General features: G+C 48.8%; 4 protein-coding genes across 4 annotated transcripts; 2 read left to right on the top strand and 2 right to left on the bottom strand.

Annotated features, from left to right (window-relative positions):
- Window positions 1–3,617: 3,617 nt before the first annotated feature.
- On the bottom strand, window positions 3,618–5,376 carry LOC128305309 (uncharacterized). Its single transcript, XM_053042690.1, has 3 exons — window positions 5,332–5,376; window positions 3,915–5,192; window positions 3,618–3,827 (listed from the first exon to the last, which is right to left on the bottom strand). The coding sequence occupies exons 1-3, from the start codon at window positions 5,374–5,376 to the stop codon at window positions 3,618–3,620; spliced, it is 1,533 nt and encodes a 510-aa protein (XP_052898650.1).
- A 1,079-nt stretch (window positions 5,377–6,455) lies between these two features.
- LOC128305119 (uncharacterized) lies at window positions 6,456–8,139 on the bottom strand. Its single transcript, XM_053042423.1, has 3 exons — window positions 8,101–8,139; window positions 6,767–8,038; window positions 6,456–6,659 (listed from the first exon to the last, which is right to left on the bottom strand). The coding sequence occupies exons 1-3, from the start codon at window positions 8,134–8,136 to the stop codon at window positions 6,456–6,458; spliced, it is 1,512 nt and encodes a 503-aa protein (XP_052898383.1). The 5' UTR covers window positions 8,137–8,139.
- Window positions 8,140–9,350: 1,211 nt separating this feature from the next.
- On the top strand, window positions 9,351–11,049 carry LOC128305143 (uncharacterized). Its single transcript, XM_053042458.1, has 3 exons — window positions 9,351–9,395; window positions 9,476–10,741; window positions 10,837–11,049. The coding sequence occupies exons 1-3, from the start codon at window positions 9,351–9,353 to the stop codon at window positions 11,047–11,049; spliced, it is 1,524 nt and encodes a 507-aa protein (XP_052898418.1).
- A 607-nt stretch (window positions 11,050–11,656) lies between these two features.
- LOC128305073 (uncharacterized) lies at window positions 11,657–13,350 on the top strand. Its single transcript, XM_053042362.1, has 3 exons — window positions 11,657–11,704; window positions 11,778–13,067; window positions 13,141–13,350. The coding sequence occupies exons 1-3, from the start codon at window positions 11,657–11,659 to the stop codon at window positions 13,348–13,350; spliced, it is 1,548 nt and encodes a 515-aa protein (XP_052898322.1).
- The last annotated feature ends 3,293 nt before the right edge of the window (window positions 13,351–16,643 follow it).

Genomic DNA, 16,643 nt, shown 5'->3' on the forward strand with positions numbered 1-16,643 from the left:
TTTCCCTCTGGCTAGGCCGCAAGCACGGAGCGGCGATGACGGCCTTTCCCGGTGTCTTCAGGAGAACGTTCCAGCACTACATCCGGACAGGCTACTTCCCGGACGAATGGAAGAGGCAACGGTTAGTGCTGTTCTCCAAGACGGGGAAACCACCCGGGGAACCGTCGTCGTACCGGCCAATCTGCCTACTGAGCGTCCTCGGGAAAGTACTGGAGCGACTCATTCAGCGCAGACTCACGGAGCATCTTGATGCGACGGGTGGTCTGTCTGACGCCCAGTACGGATTTCGAAAGGGACGCTCTACGATGGACGCCATCAACAGGGTGCTCGCCAACGGAAAGATCGCGCTCGACAAGAAGGGCAAGGGCGACCGACTGTGTGCGATGGTGACAATCGACGTGAAGAACGCCTTCAACACGGCCAACTGGACAGCGATCGGAGAGGCTCTGCAGCGAAGGAACACGCCATCGTACCTCCTGGCGATGCTGCGGAACTACTTCGAGAATCGCACGCTCCACTACGAGACGGACGAAGGATTGGTCTCGCTACCAGTGTCGGCGGGCGTGCCTCAGGGTTCGGTTCTAGGGCCAACACTGTGGAACGTCATGTACGACGACCTTCTCCGTCTGGAGCTGTTCGGGAAGCGTGCGGACATCATCGGGTTTGCTGACGACGTGACGTTCACCCACGTTGGACGGGACACGCAGGACATCAGCGCCCTTGCTACGAGGAACCTGGAGACGATCGAGCGTTGGATGGGAGGAGTGGGATTGCAGCTGGCCCATCACAAGACCGGCTACATGATCTTCTGCACCCATCACACCCCGCAGATAGGCCAACTACGAGCGGGGACACACACGATCGAATCCACGGAGACGCTCAAGTACCTCGGGGTTGAGCTCTGCCGCAAACAGCACCACGGTCGACATCTAGAGGAGGTTTGCAACAAGGCGACTCGTATCACGAACGTCTTGACCGCCCTGATGCCGAACAAGTGTGGCCCAAAAAGCAGCAGAAGGAGACCCCTGGTGAACGTCGGGAATAGCATTGTCCGCTACGCTGCGCCAGCGTGGGGACGGAAGCTTCTACAGAGGAACTCTCACCGCACCACAGTCCAGAGGTCGCATCGCACCGGAGTGCTTCGAGTGGCCAGCGCATTCCAAACGGTTTCATACGACGCCGCCTGCGTGGTTGCAAGCACCATCCCGTTAGTTCTCCTCCTAGAGGAGGACATCCGCTGCCACGACGAAAAGGCAGCGAGGGGAGGTCCAGCACCAGACATACGGAAGCGGCAGCGAGAAGAGACCATGGAGCGCTGGCAACGCCAGTGGACAGCCGGCGCAGAACAGCAGAGTCCGCCAGGTTTGAAGACAAGGAGGCTGATCCCGAACATCAGTTCATGGGTTGGCCGCAAGCACGGGGAAATAGATTTCTATCTTACCCAAGTCCTAACGGGACACGGGTTCCTGCGGAGCTACTTCGTCAACAAAGGTATCCTGGAGGGCTCGCCTAACTGCCCGGTGTGTGAGCATGACGTGGAAGACGTCGACCACGTGATGTTCCATTGTCCACGGTTCGCCAGAGCACAACACGAGATGCAGCAACAGAGCCACACCCGCTTGACGATGGACAACCTTGCCACGGAAATGTGTGCCAGCCGCAGTACATGGGAAGCAGTCCGGACGGCCGCACGGACAATCTTCAAAAGCCTCCAAGTGAGGTGGAATGAGGAGAGTCCGCCGACGGCCAGAAGACGACGGCAGCAGCGACGAAGGAACGCGGATCAACGGAGGCAGCAATAGCGGCTCCCCGCCACCAACAACACCAGGACAACGGAAAACAGAAGCAGCAGCGGTAGCGACGAGTAACCAGAGCAGCAGCAGGAGCTAGGACCCACCCGAGAGTGGCGGCCACGGACGGGTGGATTCTGAACAACAGCAGCAGCAGCAGACGGAAGACACGAAGCGGCAGCAGCAGCGAGGACAACCAGGAAGGACGACGCAGCAGTGCGCAACAGCAAGGGTGCTACGCACACACGACCCCGCATGGAGTACTACGCACATCAGCGCATCGGCAGGGTTCGGATCAGGTCGAGGAGTGGTTTAGTGCGGTCGCATCGGTTGCTTGACTCGCTTCACGGGTCAAGCTTCATGATGAATCCCACATAACCCATCTCGAGGGGCGGTGTCTAGCCGCGATATGCCCCTCTAGGTGGGTACCTTTTGAAGGTTCCCTCCCCGTTAACAAAAAAAAAAAAAAAAAAAAAGGCCGCAAGCACGGGGAAGTAGAATTCTTCCTAATCCAGTTATTTACGGGCATTGCGAGGTCATGCCAGGGCACTAATTCCTATATCCCGAAATTAGCGGACCTGGAGAAGCCTACACTGTTCATCGGATGGTTTGTGGTTTACCAGCGCTGTATCTACTCTCCTCTTACATGCTCGTCTTTTGAAGATTCCTTCCACGTTAAAAAAGGGTCCGCTCCAAGAAGATGGGCCAGCTCGTCTACTCATCAACCTAGTTCTAGAGTGAGTCATCCGCGACTCGGAGGTGGAAACTGCTGGGATCGTTTTAAATTAAAGAATTAAAGAGAGGATCGTAACAAGCAACGGAATACAGAGAGCGAAAGGAGAAAATCAAACAAGTGAGTCGAGGAATTAAACGCACGCAGCAAAGGTTTGTTGTGACCATCTGAGGTATGGCGTAAATTGATAAATAAAGGGAGACGAATACGTATCATACGGTAAGGGACATAAAACAGAATCAAGCACAGCAAAGACGGAGCATAAAAATGATCGAACAACTTTGAAGCATTAAATAGGAGTTGGGAATGGTGGCGGCGAGCCTCGCTAGTTTCAAGTCCAAGCTGCTGACACCTAAACACATACTCTGGCAACGTGGAAGAGGATCCCACCAAGAAATCTGCGAACAGCGAATCTGCTGAAAGATCTCTGGACCCGCTCGTTGCGGTCAACGCGAACTCGAGCCGTAGGAGACCAGATTACTGAACAATACTCTAGCAAAGATCTGAGCAACTCGCTTTATCTACTGATCGGAGTAGCCTATGCTTTTTTCCACCTATGGAAACCAATGAACCTACTCCATAAGATACAGGTTGTACAGGGACTAAAAAAATCATCATCCAGCGTTGATAATGCTTTTAGTGATGATCAAAAAGAAACCGTTTCCGTGGCAGTACAGTTAAAGTCTTCATTTGTTGCTATGACCTTATACACACATTTAATAACCTTGTGATCGGTTGTTACCACCCTGTAGATATACAAATTTTGAATCGTATCCTCAGAATCTCATATCCAATATCAGTACAGTGATTCTAAGAACAACTTAAGGTTTAGGCATATTGTAACAGATGGTTTTGCAGCTGTCACACGTGTACGTGTTGTTCTTCTTCTATCACTAACAACGCGAGTTCTAGAAATTCGTTAGGCAAAATACTTTGCGAGCAATGACAAATTTTCTTGTTACATTTTTTTTTTCTAGCTGCGATAGAGTCGTTTGCAGTAGGTTCGTTGCATTTATTCAAGCTATTTCTCTGGCACCAATTGTTATGTAGGTCTGCCATTGCAGGATGGTAGGGCGTGTGGACATGTGACACGCTTAATCCGTACCTTTAGGACCACTGTTGGAACAAATAGTGAGTCCTTCGGTGATTGTCGCCACCTGCGTAACGGACGTGTCCAGGTTGACCAGGTTGAAGCAGATAAGCAGACGGTTCTCGACGGCGACGGCCTCGTCCGAGGCGATCGTGAACACTAAATCAATCTTGGTCTTGGTAGCTGCGAACAAATCGTTGTAGAAAGCGGTCAGCTGAGGAAGAGAAAACGAAACGAAATTCAGAATAAAACCAAACAGCAACGATTTGATGCAGTGCGTGCAGTGGATTGTGTGACTTACCGATGCGATACAAGCGCTAGTATTGGCGGTATCACCGGCGATTGAAAGATTGTTGCATACGCCAACCTGCGATACAATATCTTCGTAGTCGTAAGCCAATTGTTCGATGATCAGTGTAAGCGTGGACTGCAAGTGCTGAAGACGTGCGGTTTCCTTATCCACACACATCCAACTGGCATCGAAGGACAGATCAAACAGACCCTTGACCAAATCCTTGTACTTGTTGTAGCAGTAGCGACCGTACTCATCATTGCCCATCAGCGTGTCGATCAGCTTATTCACCAGCGGGTTATCGGTCACAGTGACAGCGTTCTTAAGCGAAGTGATCAGGTCCGCAAGAGCTGTTTCAATGTGGGTGAAGGCAGTCGCCATCGCGGTAGTTCCACTACCAAGGCTGGAGGTTCCGAAATATCCTTTCAGGAGAGATATTTTTGCCTTCAGATCAGTAAGCCCCGATGCGGCCATAAGAGGGGTCATGCCGCTTACAGTTGATTGAATGCCACCGACGTCAGAATCGGCTGTGGCAAACTTTCCGGACACCGCAGTTTTGATTGCGTCGGTATACGTTTTGATTTCACCTTTGAAACTGTTGGTAACCGCGCTAACATCACTGTTCATAGCGGTCTTCAAAGCGTTCACGTAAGTGTCCGCTTCGCTAAGGTTCTCGAGAGTGATCGTCAGGATGTACTTCACCAGTGGCAGGTATGTGCGCAGTTTGGTGGCGGAATTCAACACGTCGTACATTATTTTCAGTGTAACGTACTGACGCAACGTAGCCGTGCTGACCATAGCACCGCCATCGGCAGACGCGGCAGCCGAGATGGCCGATTTAACGGTATTGGTTTTCGTTTTCAGGTCCGACAAACCGGCAGTAATGCGGGTGAACGCATCGGTCAGCTCATCCGAGATGCCGGTGTAAGTAAGATCGGAAAGGGCCGATGAAATGGCGGCACCATCACCAGCGATGTAGGTAACGGCATCGTCAATTGCTGTGAGGAGCGGTGCAAAAGCACCATTGATGTTGCCATCGGTAGCAGCTAGTAAGCTTTCGTAGCCAGCGGTAATAGCTTTCGTCTTAGTATCAAAATCGTTGATAACGGCTACAATCTTCGTCTTGGTAGTATCGAGTTTGGTCATGCCGGAAGTTAAAGTGGGCACAACAAGCGCCTTGATTTCATTCGAAATCGTGTTTACAGCGCCTTTCACTGTGGTTAATTTGCCGCTCGCCGGAATGCTGTTTGTCAGACCAAATTCTGGTTTTGGCTCAGCAGAGAGTCCCTGCGTGTGAAGGGAAGGATGAAACCAGAAATTAGCAAACCCACGTACGCACCTCCCCCAGCGCTATCGCTTTATCAGCTTTGTCCGGGGGGGCAAAAGGTTGCGCGTGTACTTGCTGACGTGGCCAACCAGTACTTACCTGCAGTAAGCAGACGATACCGAACGCTAACACTAGCCGATTCATTTCGTAGACGTTCTCTGCTAAGCAAGAGGACAAGAAACTGATTGCATCCCGTCTGCCCACTGCACTTATATACACGCTGGTTGTGTTTTGTTCCTCCGCACCGCAGCAGCACTTCCAGCAGCACCGTACGACAGTACGGTTTTGGCACAGCAGCAGCTGTTTAAACTAAGCCAATCTCGGGCGGGTACGTTTGAAATTTTCCATCACCGTGGCTGCGAGAGAGCCCACGTTTTAAGCAGAAAAGCTGGTTGTTTTCTTCATCTTGACGCTGTCCTGCTGTCTTGAAAGTTCACAGTGACGAAGTTTGCGAAGGGGTCTAGACTAATTTGTCACACCGTTTTTACAGCATTACTCTAGCGTTGCTGATTGATTGGTTTTGCATAGCGAAGGGAACCACGCAGTTCAATATAAATCAGGATTAAAAGCAAGAAATCCTGGAAATCCTCCTGACCGGAGATTCATTTACATTCTTTAAATAATGTCAGTAACGTAGCCTATATCACGACCAACCATAGTCCTACGAACTCCAGCACCAATTAAGGACATTGACGATCAACACTGGGTTGAAATCATAATCTATCGAATAATTTATTCATAATCATAGTAATAGTGCCGATATATTACGCCTTTTTCAGATCATAGAATTAAATTTTCAACGAATTTTAAATTTTCCTACATTCAATCTTATTTCGGGCTTGGTTCGATATCAGGTCACATAATATTTCGCCACGTCTCTGATAGGGATACAAACAGACACAGCAAACAGAACAGCATTCGGAGCGCGAAAAAAGAAACGCTCGACAGTCCTGCTGTTCAAATATGTCTAGCTGGGAGACAGCTCTCCGGTGGCAGCACCGAAGCTCTTAGCGCGAATTTCACACGCACACAGCAGCGAATCGCAGCACAGTTAGTGCGTCCTAAGTCTACCCTTTTTCCCTATCCCAACACATATCCACCAGACCACCGAACGATCTACTTGCGTCTTGGTTATTCTTCTTTATCATTATTAACGCACACACGGAACAGCAGTTTACGCGCTTGGTTTGGTTTAGTATTGCATTTATTTTATTGTAACAAGGCTATTTGTTTGGACCTTTGGCAGCACACTGCTTGATGTCGTCCTGCAGATCGGAAATGTATCCATCCGAAATGGAGCGCCTGGACAGACCGATGCAAATCTTTAGCCGCTGTTTGCTCGCATTCACCTCGCTGGTTGTGAGCTCGAACAGCAAACTGTACTTGTCGGCGAAGTAGTCTCCCAGCGGTTTGTATGATTGTGAAATCTGTAACGAGCGTGAGTGACGACCCAGTGGGAGGGAAGTTTAGACTAGAATCGTAAACAAAAACAAAAAAAAAACAGAACTCCTGGAATCTCCCCCAAGCTGCTTACCCGGGTGACACAGGCGGTCCGGTCGGTTTCGTCCTGCAGCTCGTTGCAGATGGTTAGCCAGTCGAGGATGTCCTCAAAATCTAATGCATCGACATCGAGAATGGACTGGGCGGCTGTGGCGAGGTTTGCTAGCCGTGGTATCTCCCTGTCGATGCAGACCATCGATTCGTCGAGCAGATAGCTGATGAGGTAACTCACCGGTGCGTTGTACTTGTGAAAACAGTAGCGTGAGTACGGTCCACTATAGATGAGGGTTTGTATGAGTGTCGCAATCAATTTACTGTCGGCGAGGGAGATTACTTCTGGGTCGGTTATCGAGACCATGCTCTTGACACCGTCGAGATAGCCCTGCAGCTGAGTAGCCACGGCGATCACATCCTTGTCCGGATCTCCCAAAGTGGTGGTAAATTTGCTCAGCATCGCAGTGATCTCTGTTCCCAGTGCCGTCACATCGTTTATCGGCAGTGCGAGGGTACCGTCCTGCACGGTCTTGTAGGATGCAGCGAGAGCTTTTACGCCCGACTTTACCGTAGCGTAGAACCCTTCCTTTGCAGCATCGAGCGAGTCTAGCACCAGCTTTACCATGTCGTCCAGCGAAGCCACGGTGGCGGCGTAGGTCTTGAGGTAGTTGTCCGCTTCCACCGCATCCTCGATGGAGGTGTTGAGCGTGTATCGTACCACTGGAAGATAGGCACGTAAGTTCCGCACCGTCTGTACCATGTTGTACACCTTTTTCACCGTGATGTGCTTTACGAGAATGGTCGTCGAAATGGTGGTCGCGGAACCAGCCTCCGCCACAGCAGCAAGAATGGCCGACTTCAGCGTGCCTATCTGCGTCTGCAGTGTCTGCAAAGCGGTTACTATCCGCCCGAAGCTATCCGTCAGCCGGTCTGGTACATTCTCTCCGACGATAGCGGACAGGCTGGATTTGGTCGCCGGTAGCAGCTGTGCGATATGGTCAAGCGCATCTTGAATGCTCTTTAGCACTGCCTCAAACAGTGCGGTTGGATCTCCGGTGCTGCTTTGCGTGAGGGTCGACAGAGCGTTCGCGATGCTGGTACCGTCCTGCGACACGACGGTGCCGGTTTGTTGCAGTTTTTGCACCATGCTCGGTAAACCGAACACCGTTTGCGTGATGGTTGCGGGCACTAGCTGTGATGCGGCCAGTGTGTCCAGGTAGGTGGATGCTGCGCTCACACTGGACAACACTCGCGCCGTACCGACGACGCTGGTGGATAATCCATAGTCGGGGCTGGCGCGGGCCAGCGAACACTGGAAGGTATTGTCAAAGGTCCTATCAACTCGCCCAGAATATGCAATGCGTCTCGTCCTACCTGTAGGAGTAGTAGCAGAAGAGCGACACGATCCATACCGTACTGTGGCGTCGTTCGTTCGTAGTGCTCGTAATGATGGCTGTTTCAATGCTTTACCCAATACTAGCTATGCTTCGTACACAACTGAATTACGGTGGTGATGCTGTTACACTTGAAATGATCTCACACGCGGCACCGCGTAAACCTGCATGCGACACTCAGTTCATCTGTTTAAATAACGCAATTTTTTTTCCCGACAATTTTTTTAGCAACAACCAAGCCGGGTAGTGATTTTAGGAGATATATTGTGTCGATATAAAATTAATTCGATTGCATAGTGAAAATTGTTCACAAAATTTAGAAACACAACAGTAAGGGAAATTTAGCTTTTGTTCATGTTAGTAGTCATCATCTCTGATAGCGGGACCGATAAGCTTAAGTAATATTAACTCTTAAGTCCAGATCTAGTCTAGTGGAGAACTATCTGAACTTTTGAAGGGCGGGTTTAGTGCCGCTAACATTCATTGATTCATTCGTTCTAGTGTCAAATTTAACAAATCCCCTCACATTCCAATAATGGTGATTAAATTCTTACGTCCTTGAGGGTATTGCTATGGTTCTAATTTCTAGTGCGTACTGGAATTCGAATTGTCTGGTGCGTTACGAACCATCACGAAACCAAAAGCAACAAACCAACACATAAACCCTGTTTTTGCAATTCGTTGTTATTTTATCTTCCTTGCTAATATCTCCTTGCTACGCTTCGCGCAACAGGTATTTGTACAGATTTATTGATTTGCGTAGCACGCAGCAATATAGCTCCACACGAGAAAGAACCTGAGCAGATTTCATAATATTACTGCTTGCAATCCTTATCCGAAAAAGTGCTTGGACACGAGCGAAATTGAGTGAACATTCTATGTATAACAGGCAACTTTTGTTTTTCCTGCCCACCATTGCCTATTTTCATGCGAAACTAACAACATCGCTGTGTGTTGTGTGTCGCTCGGTTCCATGAAATCGTTTTTTTCTTTTCCAGTGTCAGGACCGTTCAACCTCGCCGGCGCACTGTGTACACAGCCTGTTTGGACATGTGGTCGCCCGATCGCGTGCCCGTCACAATTCTCCGAATTGGGCTCCGTCGGCGGATGACATGGCATTGAATGTATTGCGGGCCGCAGTAGCACAACGTACGATCGTTCTCCTATTGTCATATTTCCAGCTAGCGCATCTCAAGCTAGTCATCCGGTCATAGTCAAGCGTAGATTAGGATGGGATATTCGATAGCAGCTTTGTGCGTGCTGGTACTGCTACAGGTAAGGCTAGGCACACCATCCTAGAAGATACGTTTCACCAGACATGTACCAAAAGCACCTTCTACCTTGCTTCATCCCAGTACACCGCGGCGGAACCACGTCCCGAGTTTGCACTCGGCGTAACCGTGCAGGGGTCCAGCAGGGTCGGGATCGCCGCGAACGATGCGAAAACCTTCATTGCTGGTGTGAAAAAGTCCGCCGTAGACTATGTCGTTCGGTCGGAGTTACCGCTACTTCCCAGTGTGCTGACGGTCGTGAAGGATGTGGCGACCCAGTTCCAAACATTGGCAACTGCGCTCGTCACCAGCATCACTACCCTTGCGAGCGATTCCAGCGGCAACGTCGATACCGTGTTCGGCGCGGCAATTGATGCGGTCGATAATACGATTACATTTGCAGACGTAACGTTACCGGGGCTGACTAACCCGCTCGTACAGCTGATCGGGAAGCCACTGGTCGAAAAATTCCAGGACAGTTTACAGCACATCAGCAAAGCACTGGTGCCGATGAAATCGCGCCTCAAGGATCTCAAAACTGGTGCTCAGAATGCGGTTATTGAGGCTGGTAGTACCACCAATATAGCGACGGACATCATCGTCAAGAATCTTAAGCGTTCGGTAGTAGCGCAGCTCGTTTACGCGCTTCAGCTGCTACGCGCTACTGTCCCAGTGCTGAAGTACACCGTTGACAGTACGGTTGAGGATATCGCCATTGCCGACCAGTACATGCTGGATCTTTCCGCCAAGGTGGACAGTACCATTGGCGAAAAGTCGAGTGTCGCCGCTAGTCTGGACGAGATTATTGCGTCGATCGATAAAACCATCACCGACACGATGAAGGCCATCGGTACCGATCTGGGAAAACTGAGCGGGAGTTATGCCACCCTTATTAACCTCGGCACCGCTGCCAGCGCGGGCAAGTTAGCATCGACACTGGCCAAGTTTTCCGCCAACTTAGTCGCACTCGGTTCCAAAGATCCCACCATCATAACCATATTGAACAGCATGAAGGATGCGGTGCTCGACGTGTACGATGTTACCGCACCGCTGTTCTACATCTACGACAGCTATCTGGTGAACGCGCTGATAACAACGCTCGTCGCAAACGGCAACTACTCGCAGTACTGCTTCTACAAGTACAAGGACTATCTGTTCGCCATGCTGGAAACAATCGCGATCGAAGCAGGCGAATGTGTCGACAAGGAGGTGATACGGCTGGAATACTTCCGCAAAACGATCGAACTGATGCTGGAGCTGCTGTTTTTCGACTTTGAAGACATCTCCGGTGATTTGGTGACGTGCAATAAAATTGTTGATACGGCCAACTTGGAAGAGTGTGTCGCTTCGGTAAGTGCAATGTGATGGGTTTACACTATTATGGGGCTGGGTTTTACTACATTTTTTATACCATCCTCTCTCTCTCTCTCTCTCTCGATCATCAGATGGCAGCGATCTACACAAAGCTGGAGTCAGCATTTGGCGAAATGTTTGCGCTCGGGTACGATGTCGTTAGCCACGAGATTAAGGCCACCAACAACAGGTTGAAGATTTGCATGCGTTTGTCTCAGTCTTCGCTCGGAAACACGGAAATTCCAATGCTGATGGCAAAGATTGCCGACTGTGACGAATTCGGCCCATTGCAACAGAACGATTAAGCAAGTAGTGGGGAAATAAAGCTAACTTTACAGTGATAGTTGATTGTTTCATTCCACGATGGGACGGAAGGTTTAGCGTTATGATTTGCGATAACGGCTCAAGCAACATTTCCATCAGAACAATAAAAAGCTGACGCACACACATTGATTGTACGCTCATTTTATTTGCCTATACCGATCGCCTGCAGGGAGCAAGCAAGTGGCCGAACACATTCGTGCGGTTCAGTTATGGTGGTTTTTGCAATCACCCGACTCACCGATAAAGCATCCATCCGCACCTGCAACCTTCACAGCAGACGGCCAGAACTGATATGTGAGTGAGTGAAGTGAGAAGGGAAAAATCTGCACTGCAAATCTCGGACTAAGCGACGTTCTGCATGTCTGGTTTCGGGACTCTTTGCACAGCTGGAACGCGACACGGAACGAACAGACATACGTCGCACACTGCGCACAACACTTTTCCAGCTGGATCAGCATCGGTTACCACGTATCAGTATTCACCAGCCAATTGGTGGTGAGATTTGGACAGATTTGCCCCATACTGGTAGTTCTAGTTGAAGTTGGTGTTGCCCATTTATCGCTCCGGAAGACGAACTGTGGTATCGCAATGATGCGCCTGCTAGCGTTAGCGCTGTGCGTGCAGAGTCTAGTGCAGGTGGACACGACCATGAGCGGGATATGATGCTGTACCACAACTTATACGCGTGTCACTACTTTCTGTTCCGTAGATTCTGCCGATGGCTATGGCGAAACCTGACTTTGGCATCAGCCTTACGATCACGAGCAGTGGCAAGGTGTCGACGGCCGTCGATGCGGCACAATCCGTGCTGGAAGCGGTGGACGACAATACACCGTTTACCGCTGAGGCCAACTACAAAGCACTGCAACCATTGGCGAATGTTATGGATAAGATCGCATCGGTGACAGTGGACCTGGGCGGTGAGCTGGTGCCACTCGTTACGAGCCTAGTGTCCGATATGTCCGGCGATGTGTCTACAGTGTTCACCGCCGTGTTTACGAAGATCACTGACGTTAAAACTGCGATCAGTACGCAGCTTCCAACGGATATTGCAGAGATAAAAAATATCTTCAAAACTCACTTCAACAGCCAAGGTCTCGACTACATACCCAAGCAGCTAACCGATGGTTTCAACCGGATCGTGCAAGGATTGGATGATCTCAAGGCGAAACTGCAGGCGCTCAAGAAGGCAATCGATGATGCCGCTACCGAGGCTGGTGGTGTAGCGTCACTGACGGATTCGCTAGTGAAGAAATTCGTCAAACCAGCGTTCGTGTACAATGTCGTGTTTTCCATCAACCAGCTGAAGGCTTACCTGCCGTTAGTGAAGTTCACGATCGACAGCACACTCGAGAACATTAATCTAGCCGACGATTACCTGCTGCTGGTGTTCCAAGCTATGCAACAGTCGGGCGATATTACAACAACGGCGATTACGTCCGTAAAAACCGTAACGGACGCGATATCGGCCCAGGTTAAAACCGACCTTAACATGTACTCCGATGATTTTGCCACTGTGAAGACCGACATTGACGCACTCACACAAATTCCCAACTCGCCAGATATTGGCAAGGTGAAAGATGCGGTGGGCAGCTTTAGTACGGCATTTGGAACACTCACCCCCACGCGCTATCCGGCGATGGAAGCACAACTGAAGAAGCTCATCGATACGATTTCGAAAGCCCTTGCCGTGAATTCCAATCCCGGCCAGATATCGTCCGATCTGCTCGATAGTCTCATTCTAACTGTGATTGAGAATGGCAAATACGCACAGTTCTGTTTTAACAAGTATTTCGGGCTGGTGTTTGGGTTCGTTACCTCCCTCGCGGACAGCGCCGGATTGTGCTTTGACAAAGAGATTCCACGCCTAAAGGTTCTGCAAGACACCTTATCGATTGCTAAGGAGCAACTGTGGACGGATTTCTCGTCTATGTCCGGGGAATTGATATTGTGCGATATGTTAACACCCTCATCGAAGCTGAACGAATGTGTTCTCGCGGTAAGTGCCATTTGAACACCAGATTGCGCATTGTTTGCAAGTGTGCTGACACATCTGTCGAATTCCCACACAGGTTTCCGGGTTCTACAACGATATCGCCACACAGTTCGGGCTTAAGATGCAGTTTTTGTTTGATTTGATTGAATCAGAGACGGTGGCAAGCGCAAATCGGTTCCTCATTTGTGTTGAGCTGGTTAAGATGAATCTGGTGGAGATCACCGAAACGACCCTAACCAACGAAATCCGAAGCTGTGCTAAGGATGGTCCAACGGCGGATGACTAAACCAACCAATAATGATTATCAACAGTACTTTAAAGAGATATACGAATCTGAAAATAAAGTATCACACTACTTAACGATCTCGATAAAAGCGTCATATAGTGAGAAAAGCTTGACGTGTTTCAACTCCGTTCTCAAGTTTTAGTTTAACTCCAGACTGAATTATTACTATTAACAAAATTGTCCGCCGAAAGTGGTTTAACAAATCAAAATAACAACAAGTTATTTTAAATAACTAATAGCAAGAAAAGGTACAGGATTATAATAAAGGATTATGAGGAAATAGAGGAAAATTCACGGAGACGAACACGAAAGTGGGACAGAGCAACATTTTCGGCGAATAGATGGTAATTGTTGTTGTAAGCCCACAGAGCTCAAAAAAGAGGGTCGTTCAAGCCGTAGTTGGTGTGGCCCTGAATATCCCACAGGAGAGTGGAGAATCTATCGCGAAGGTGACGGGGATCAAAATATTAAACGCTTAGGAAGCATCAAACTGTTACACGAGTGAATTTACGCTAAACACTCTCCACTCTGGCCATCGCAGTAGATCGCGGGGAGACCAGACTACAGCTGCGTATTCCAGGGTAGATCGAACTCAACAACAGTAATGGGACTTCAGGCAGAGGGGACCAGTCAATGTCAGACGAAAGCCGTACCTTTACCTTGACCCAGTGATTTGTTAACTTTGCTGATAACATAATCAACATGGGAGTGAGAGTGTCTCGTCAAGCCAAGATCCTTTACAAACGATACACGACGTATAACTGTATCACACAGAGTCTACCTGGACGGAATTAAAACAGATCTGGTAAACGTTATCTCACAACACTTATCGGGACAGAGGAATAGGACCATTCTTGTGACACCAGACAGGTTTGAAGAGTACTACAGCCAGCAGACGAGGTTACAAGAAGGAAAATGTTGATATCATCTGCGAAGAGCAGGAATCCTTCGGGAAGAAGGATGGAGATGCAGTCGTTGACAAATAAGAGAAACAGAAGAGGACTGAGAACACTTCCTTGAGGAATTCTAGAGGAACCTACACAGGAATCGTACAGGCACGACAAAACTCAGATTTTACTGGGGATTGCAGGAACCCTCATTGAAGGATCTAACAAAGATACGTGACAATTATTACACCTTTTGATACAGGGCTCTCCTGCTGTATATGAGTGGCATCTTTTCGTCTGTAATGCACTATCGTTCCTAGTTGCAAACTATACTCCGGCGCTCCACCGGTAATGCTTGAGTTATTCATCGACAACCATCAGCTCGATTCAGCATCCTTGATTTCCTTTATTTCAGTGATACATTTTGGGCAGGAAAATGATCCAAACGGATTATAAATAAAATTTACTTATTTTAAGCCACTCTAGTAGGACTGATAGGAAACACCTGCAAGTATTGCTGTACACGTTTTACTATTTATTTAAAATTAAAATCATTACAACAATACATCATTGATAGCGCGTTCGGTTCGCCAAACCTCAAGCTCAAACTACTAGACAATCAGTAAACACACACCAGTAAAACAAAAATGATAGTAAGCGAGTGTCTGCTGCCACCGTCGGCAGCTAGCAAAAAGAGTTGCAGCTATTGCAAAAACATAACAGAGAACGAGAAAGTAACAGTACCATTACCAAAACATTACCATCACCGTCGTGCAACAATAGTTTAGTGGTGCCGTGACCAGGATATAATGCCAAACATAAATTAATATAATCTAAATCGTTGATATAAAACAGTCATTGTTTTATTTCCACAACATTGGTTCATTTAATTGTAAAGTAAATGTAAAAGTAAGATGTAAAGTAATACATTATTCCGAATAGCAAATAAGCACCAAAAAGGTGTTAATGCTGTGAGCATCATTGAAAAAAAATCATAAAGAAGGACTCTATTTGGTCTGCTGGAAAAATAAAAACCATCTTCCATGATTATTTCTCAACTGGGAGGAAGTCACTTATCATTTAACTGGTTCGAATTCAATTGGCAAACGGTCATATTTAATCAACAGTTGGTTTCAACTTTATTATTCACAGCCCTCCATCCCCCCCCCCCCCCCCCCCTCCCATTTGAAAGTACCGGCAGGCGGGTTCGATTATTCCCCGTGCGCGCGCTATTTATCGCCAATTCAAATTTGTACCCACGGTGCAGCGATAGTACACCGTGCAAGCGTTGGTCAAAGATACACCCGAGCGGACTGGTTGCCACCTCTGCCGGTACACTCGCTTAGCAAGAAACAGTTTATATGATTTACAGATTATTAATAGACAATCATTTGAAGCCGTCGTCGCTAGCGATCGTGCGACCATCCACGTCTAAGGAGATCCTCAGCAGCGTCCTCCGTTTCCCCCACGGTGTACTGCCCGATTTGGAAAAATGGTACGTCGCCGAGTCTTTACGAAACATCGACCCCCATCCGGCGCCTGGTGCGCCCTCCCGTGCCCACCCGACTGTGCACCGGAATATCAACGCAAGTAGTGCGGCATCAGGGCCGCTATAAATACCCTCCCCCAAAGCATTGGTGGGCATCAAAACGAGACCGACTCTTCCTGCGATCGACCGCACTGGTTGCGCGAGGTTGGATTCCTCCTGGGAGGATGCCAGGCGGTCGATGCGTCGCCGTCTCGGAGCTGCCACTGCTGCCGAAGGTGGCGCAGTCGGGTGGCTATTATTAACGTTATTATGTTGAGAAATGTTTAAATTTAAAATATTATTTTCAACCCAAACGTACGTAATCAGATATTGCCAGCACTCGAATCGAAACCGCGCAATTGGCGGATACGGTCGCTGCACCACGCATTCCAGGTTCCGTTGTCCCTTGCGATCGTTACATCCAGCGAAATGGTGGAGCATGGAAGCCAACAAAAAAACAAAAACGAAAATACAGGAAGGATGACACAGTGGGTGCAGATAGGGTGAAGGTGGTTGCACCATTTAGCACACATCAGCAAAGTGGAAGTGATCGGAACACAACCACAGCGCACCGGTGGAGACGAAACGTGAAAGATGAGTTAATTAAATGGTGAATTATTTTGCGCGTTCGGCATCGACGCTGGGTAGACGCAAGCCAAAGATTTGTGCGCACATTGCTGAATCGCTTACCGGCACACAAACACACGCGTGAGGTACGTACGTCCGATCGCATGTGGTTGTGCAGCATCGTTGGGTGGGGAAAAGTGTAACGAGGCCAAAAATTGCCACCAGTACCGAGGCAATAAATCACCGCCGAGAGTGGTTCCTTTTATGGCACAAGCGATTAAAGGGATGATTAAGCAGGGTGGAAGTTTCAT

The sequence above is a fragment of the Anopheles moucheti genome, chromosome 3 (genome assembly GCF_943734755.1).
Source record: "Anopheles moucheti chromosome 3, idAnoMoucSN_F20_07, whole genome shotgun sequence".
In the NCBI taxonomy this organism is placed as follows: Eukaryota; Metazoa; Arthropoda; class Insecta; order Diptera; family Culicidae; genus Anopheles; species Anopheles moucheti.

Excerpts from the sequence above, each read along its gene's own strand:
- LOC128305309 (XM_053042690.1), bottom strand. The coding sequence starts at position 5,376 with ATGAATCGGCTAGTGTTAGCGTTCGGTATCGTCTGCTTACTGCAG. Across the intron at positions 5,193-5,331 it reads GTATCGTCTGCTTACTGCAG|GGACTCTCTGCTGAGCCAAA; the intron begins GTAAGTACTGGT and ends CTTCACACGCAG. Across the intron at positions 3,828-3,914 it reads CTAGCGCTTGTATCGCATCG|CTGACCGCTTTCTACAACGA; the intron begins GTAAGTCACACA and ends TCTCTTCCTCAG.
- LOC128305119 (XM_053042423.1), bottom strand. The coding sequence starts at position 8,136 with ATGGATCGTGTCGCTCTTCTGCTACTACTCCTACAG. Across the intron at positions 8,039-8,100 it reads TTCTGCTACTACTCCTACAG|TGTTCGCTGGCCCGCGCCAG; the intron begins GTAGGACGAGAC and ends AATACCTTCCAG. Across the intron at positions 6,660-6,766 it reads GGACCGCCTGTGTCACCCGG|ATTTCACAATCATACAAACC; the intron begins GTAAGCAGCTTG and ends CGCTCGTTACAG.
- LOC128305143 (XM_053042458.1), top strand. The coding sequence starts at position 9,351 with ATGGGATATTCGATAGCAGCTTTGTGCGTGCTGGTACTGCTACAG. Across the intron at positions 9,396-9,475 it reads GCGTGCTGGTACTGCTACAG|TACACCGCGGCGGAACCACG; the intron begins GTAAGGCTAGGC and ends GCTTCATCCCAG. Across the intron at positions 10,742-10,836 it reads TGGAAGAGTGTGTCGCTTCG|ATGGCAGCGATCTACACAAA; the intron begins GTAAGTGCAATG and ends CTCGATCATCAG.
- LOC128305073 (XM_053042362.1), top strand. The coding sequence starts at position 11,657 with ATGATGCGCCTGCTAGCGTTAGCGCTGTGCGTGCAGAGTCTAGTGCAG. Across the intron at positions 11,705-11,777 it reads GCGTGCAGAGTCTAGTGCAG|ATTCTGCCGATGGCTATGGC; the intron begins GTGGACACGACC and ends TCTGTTCCGTAG. Across the intron at positions 13,068-13,140 it reads TGAACGAATGTGTTCTCGCG|GTTTCCGGGTTCTACAACGA; the intron begins GTAAGTGCCATT and ends ATTCCCACACAG.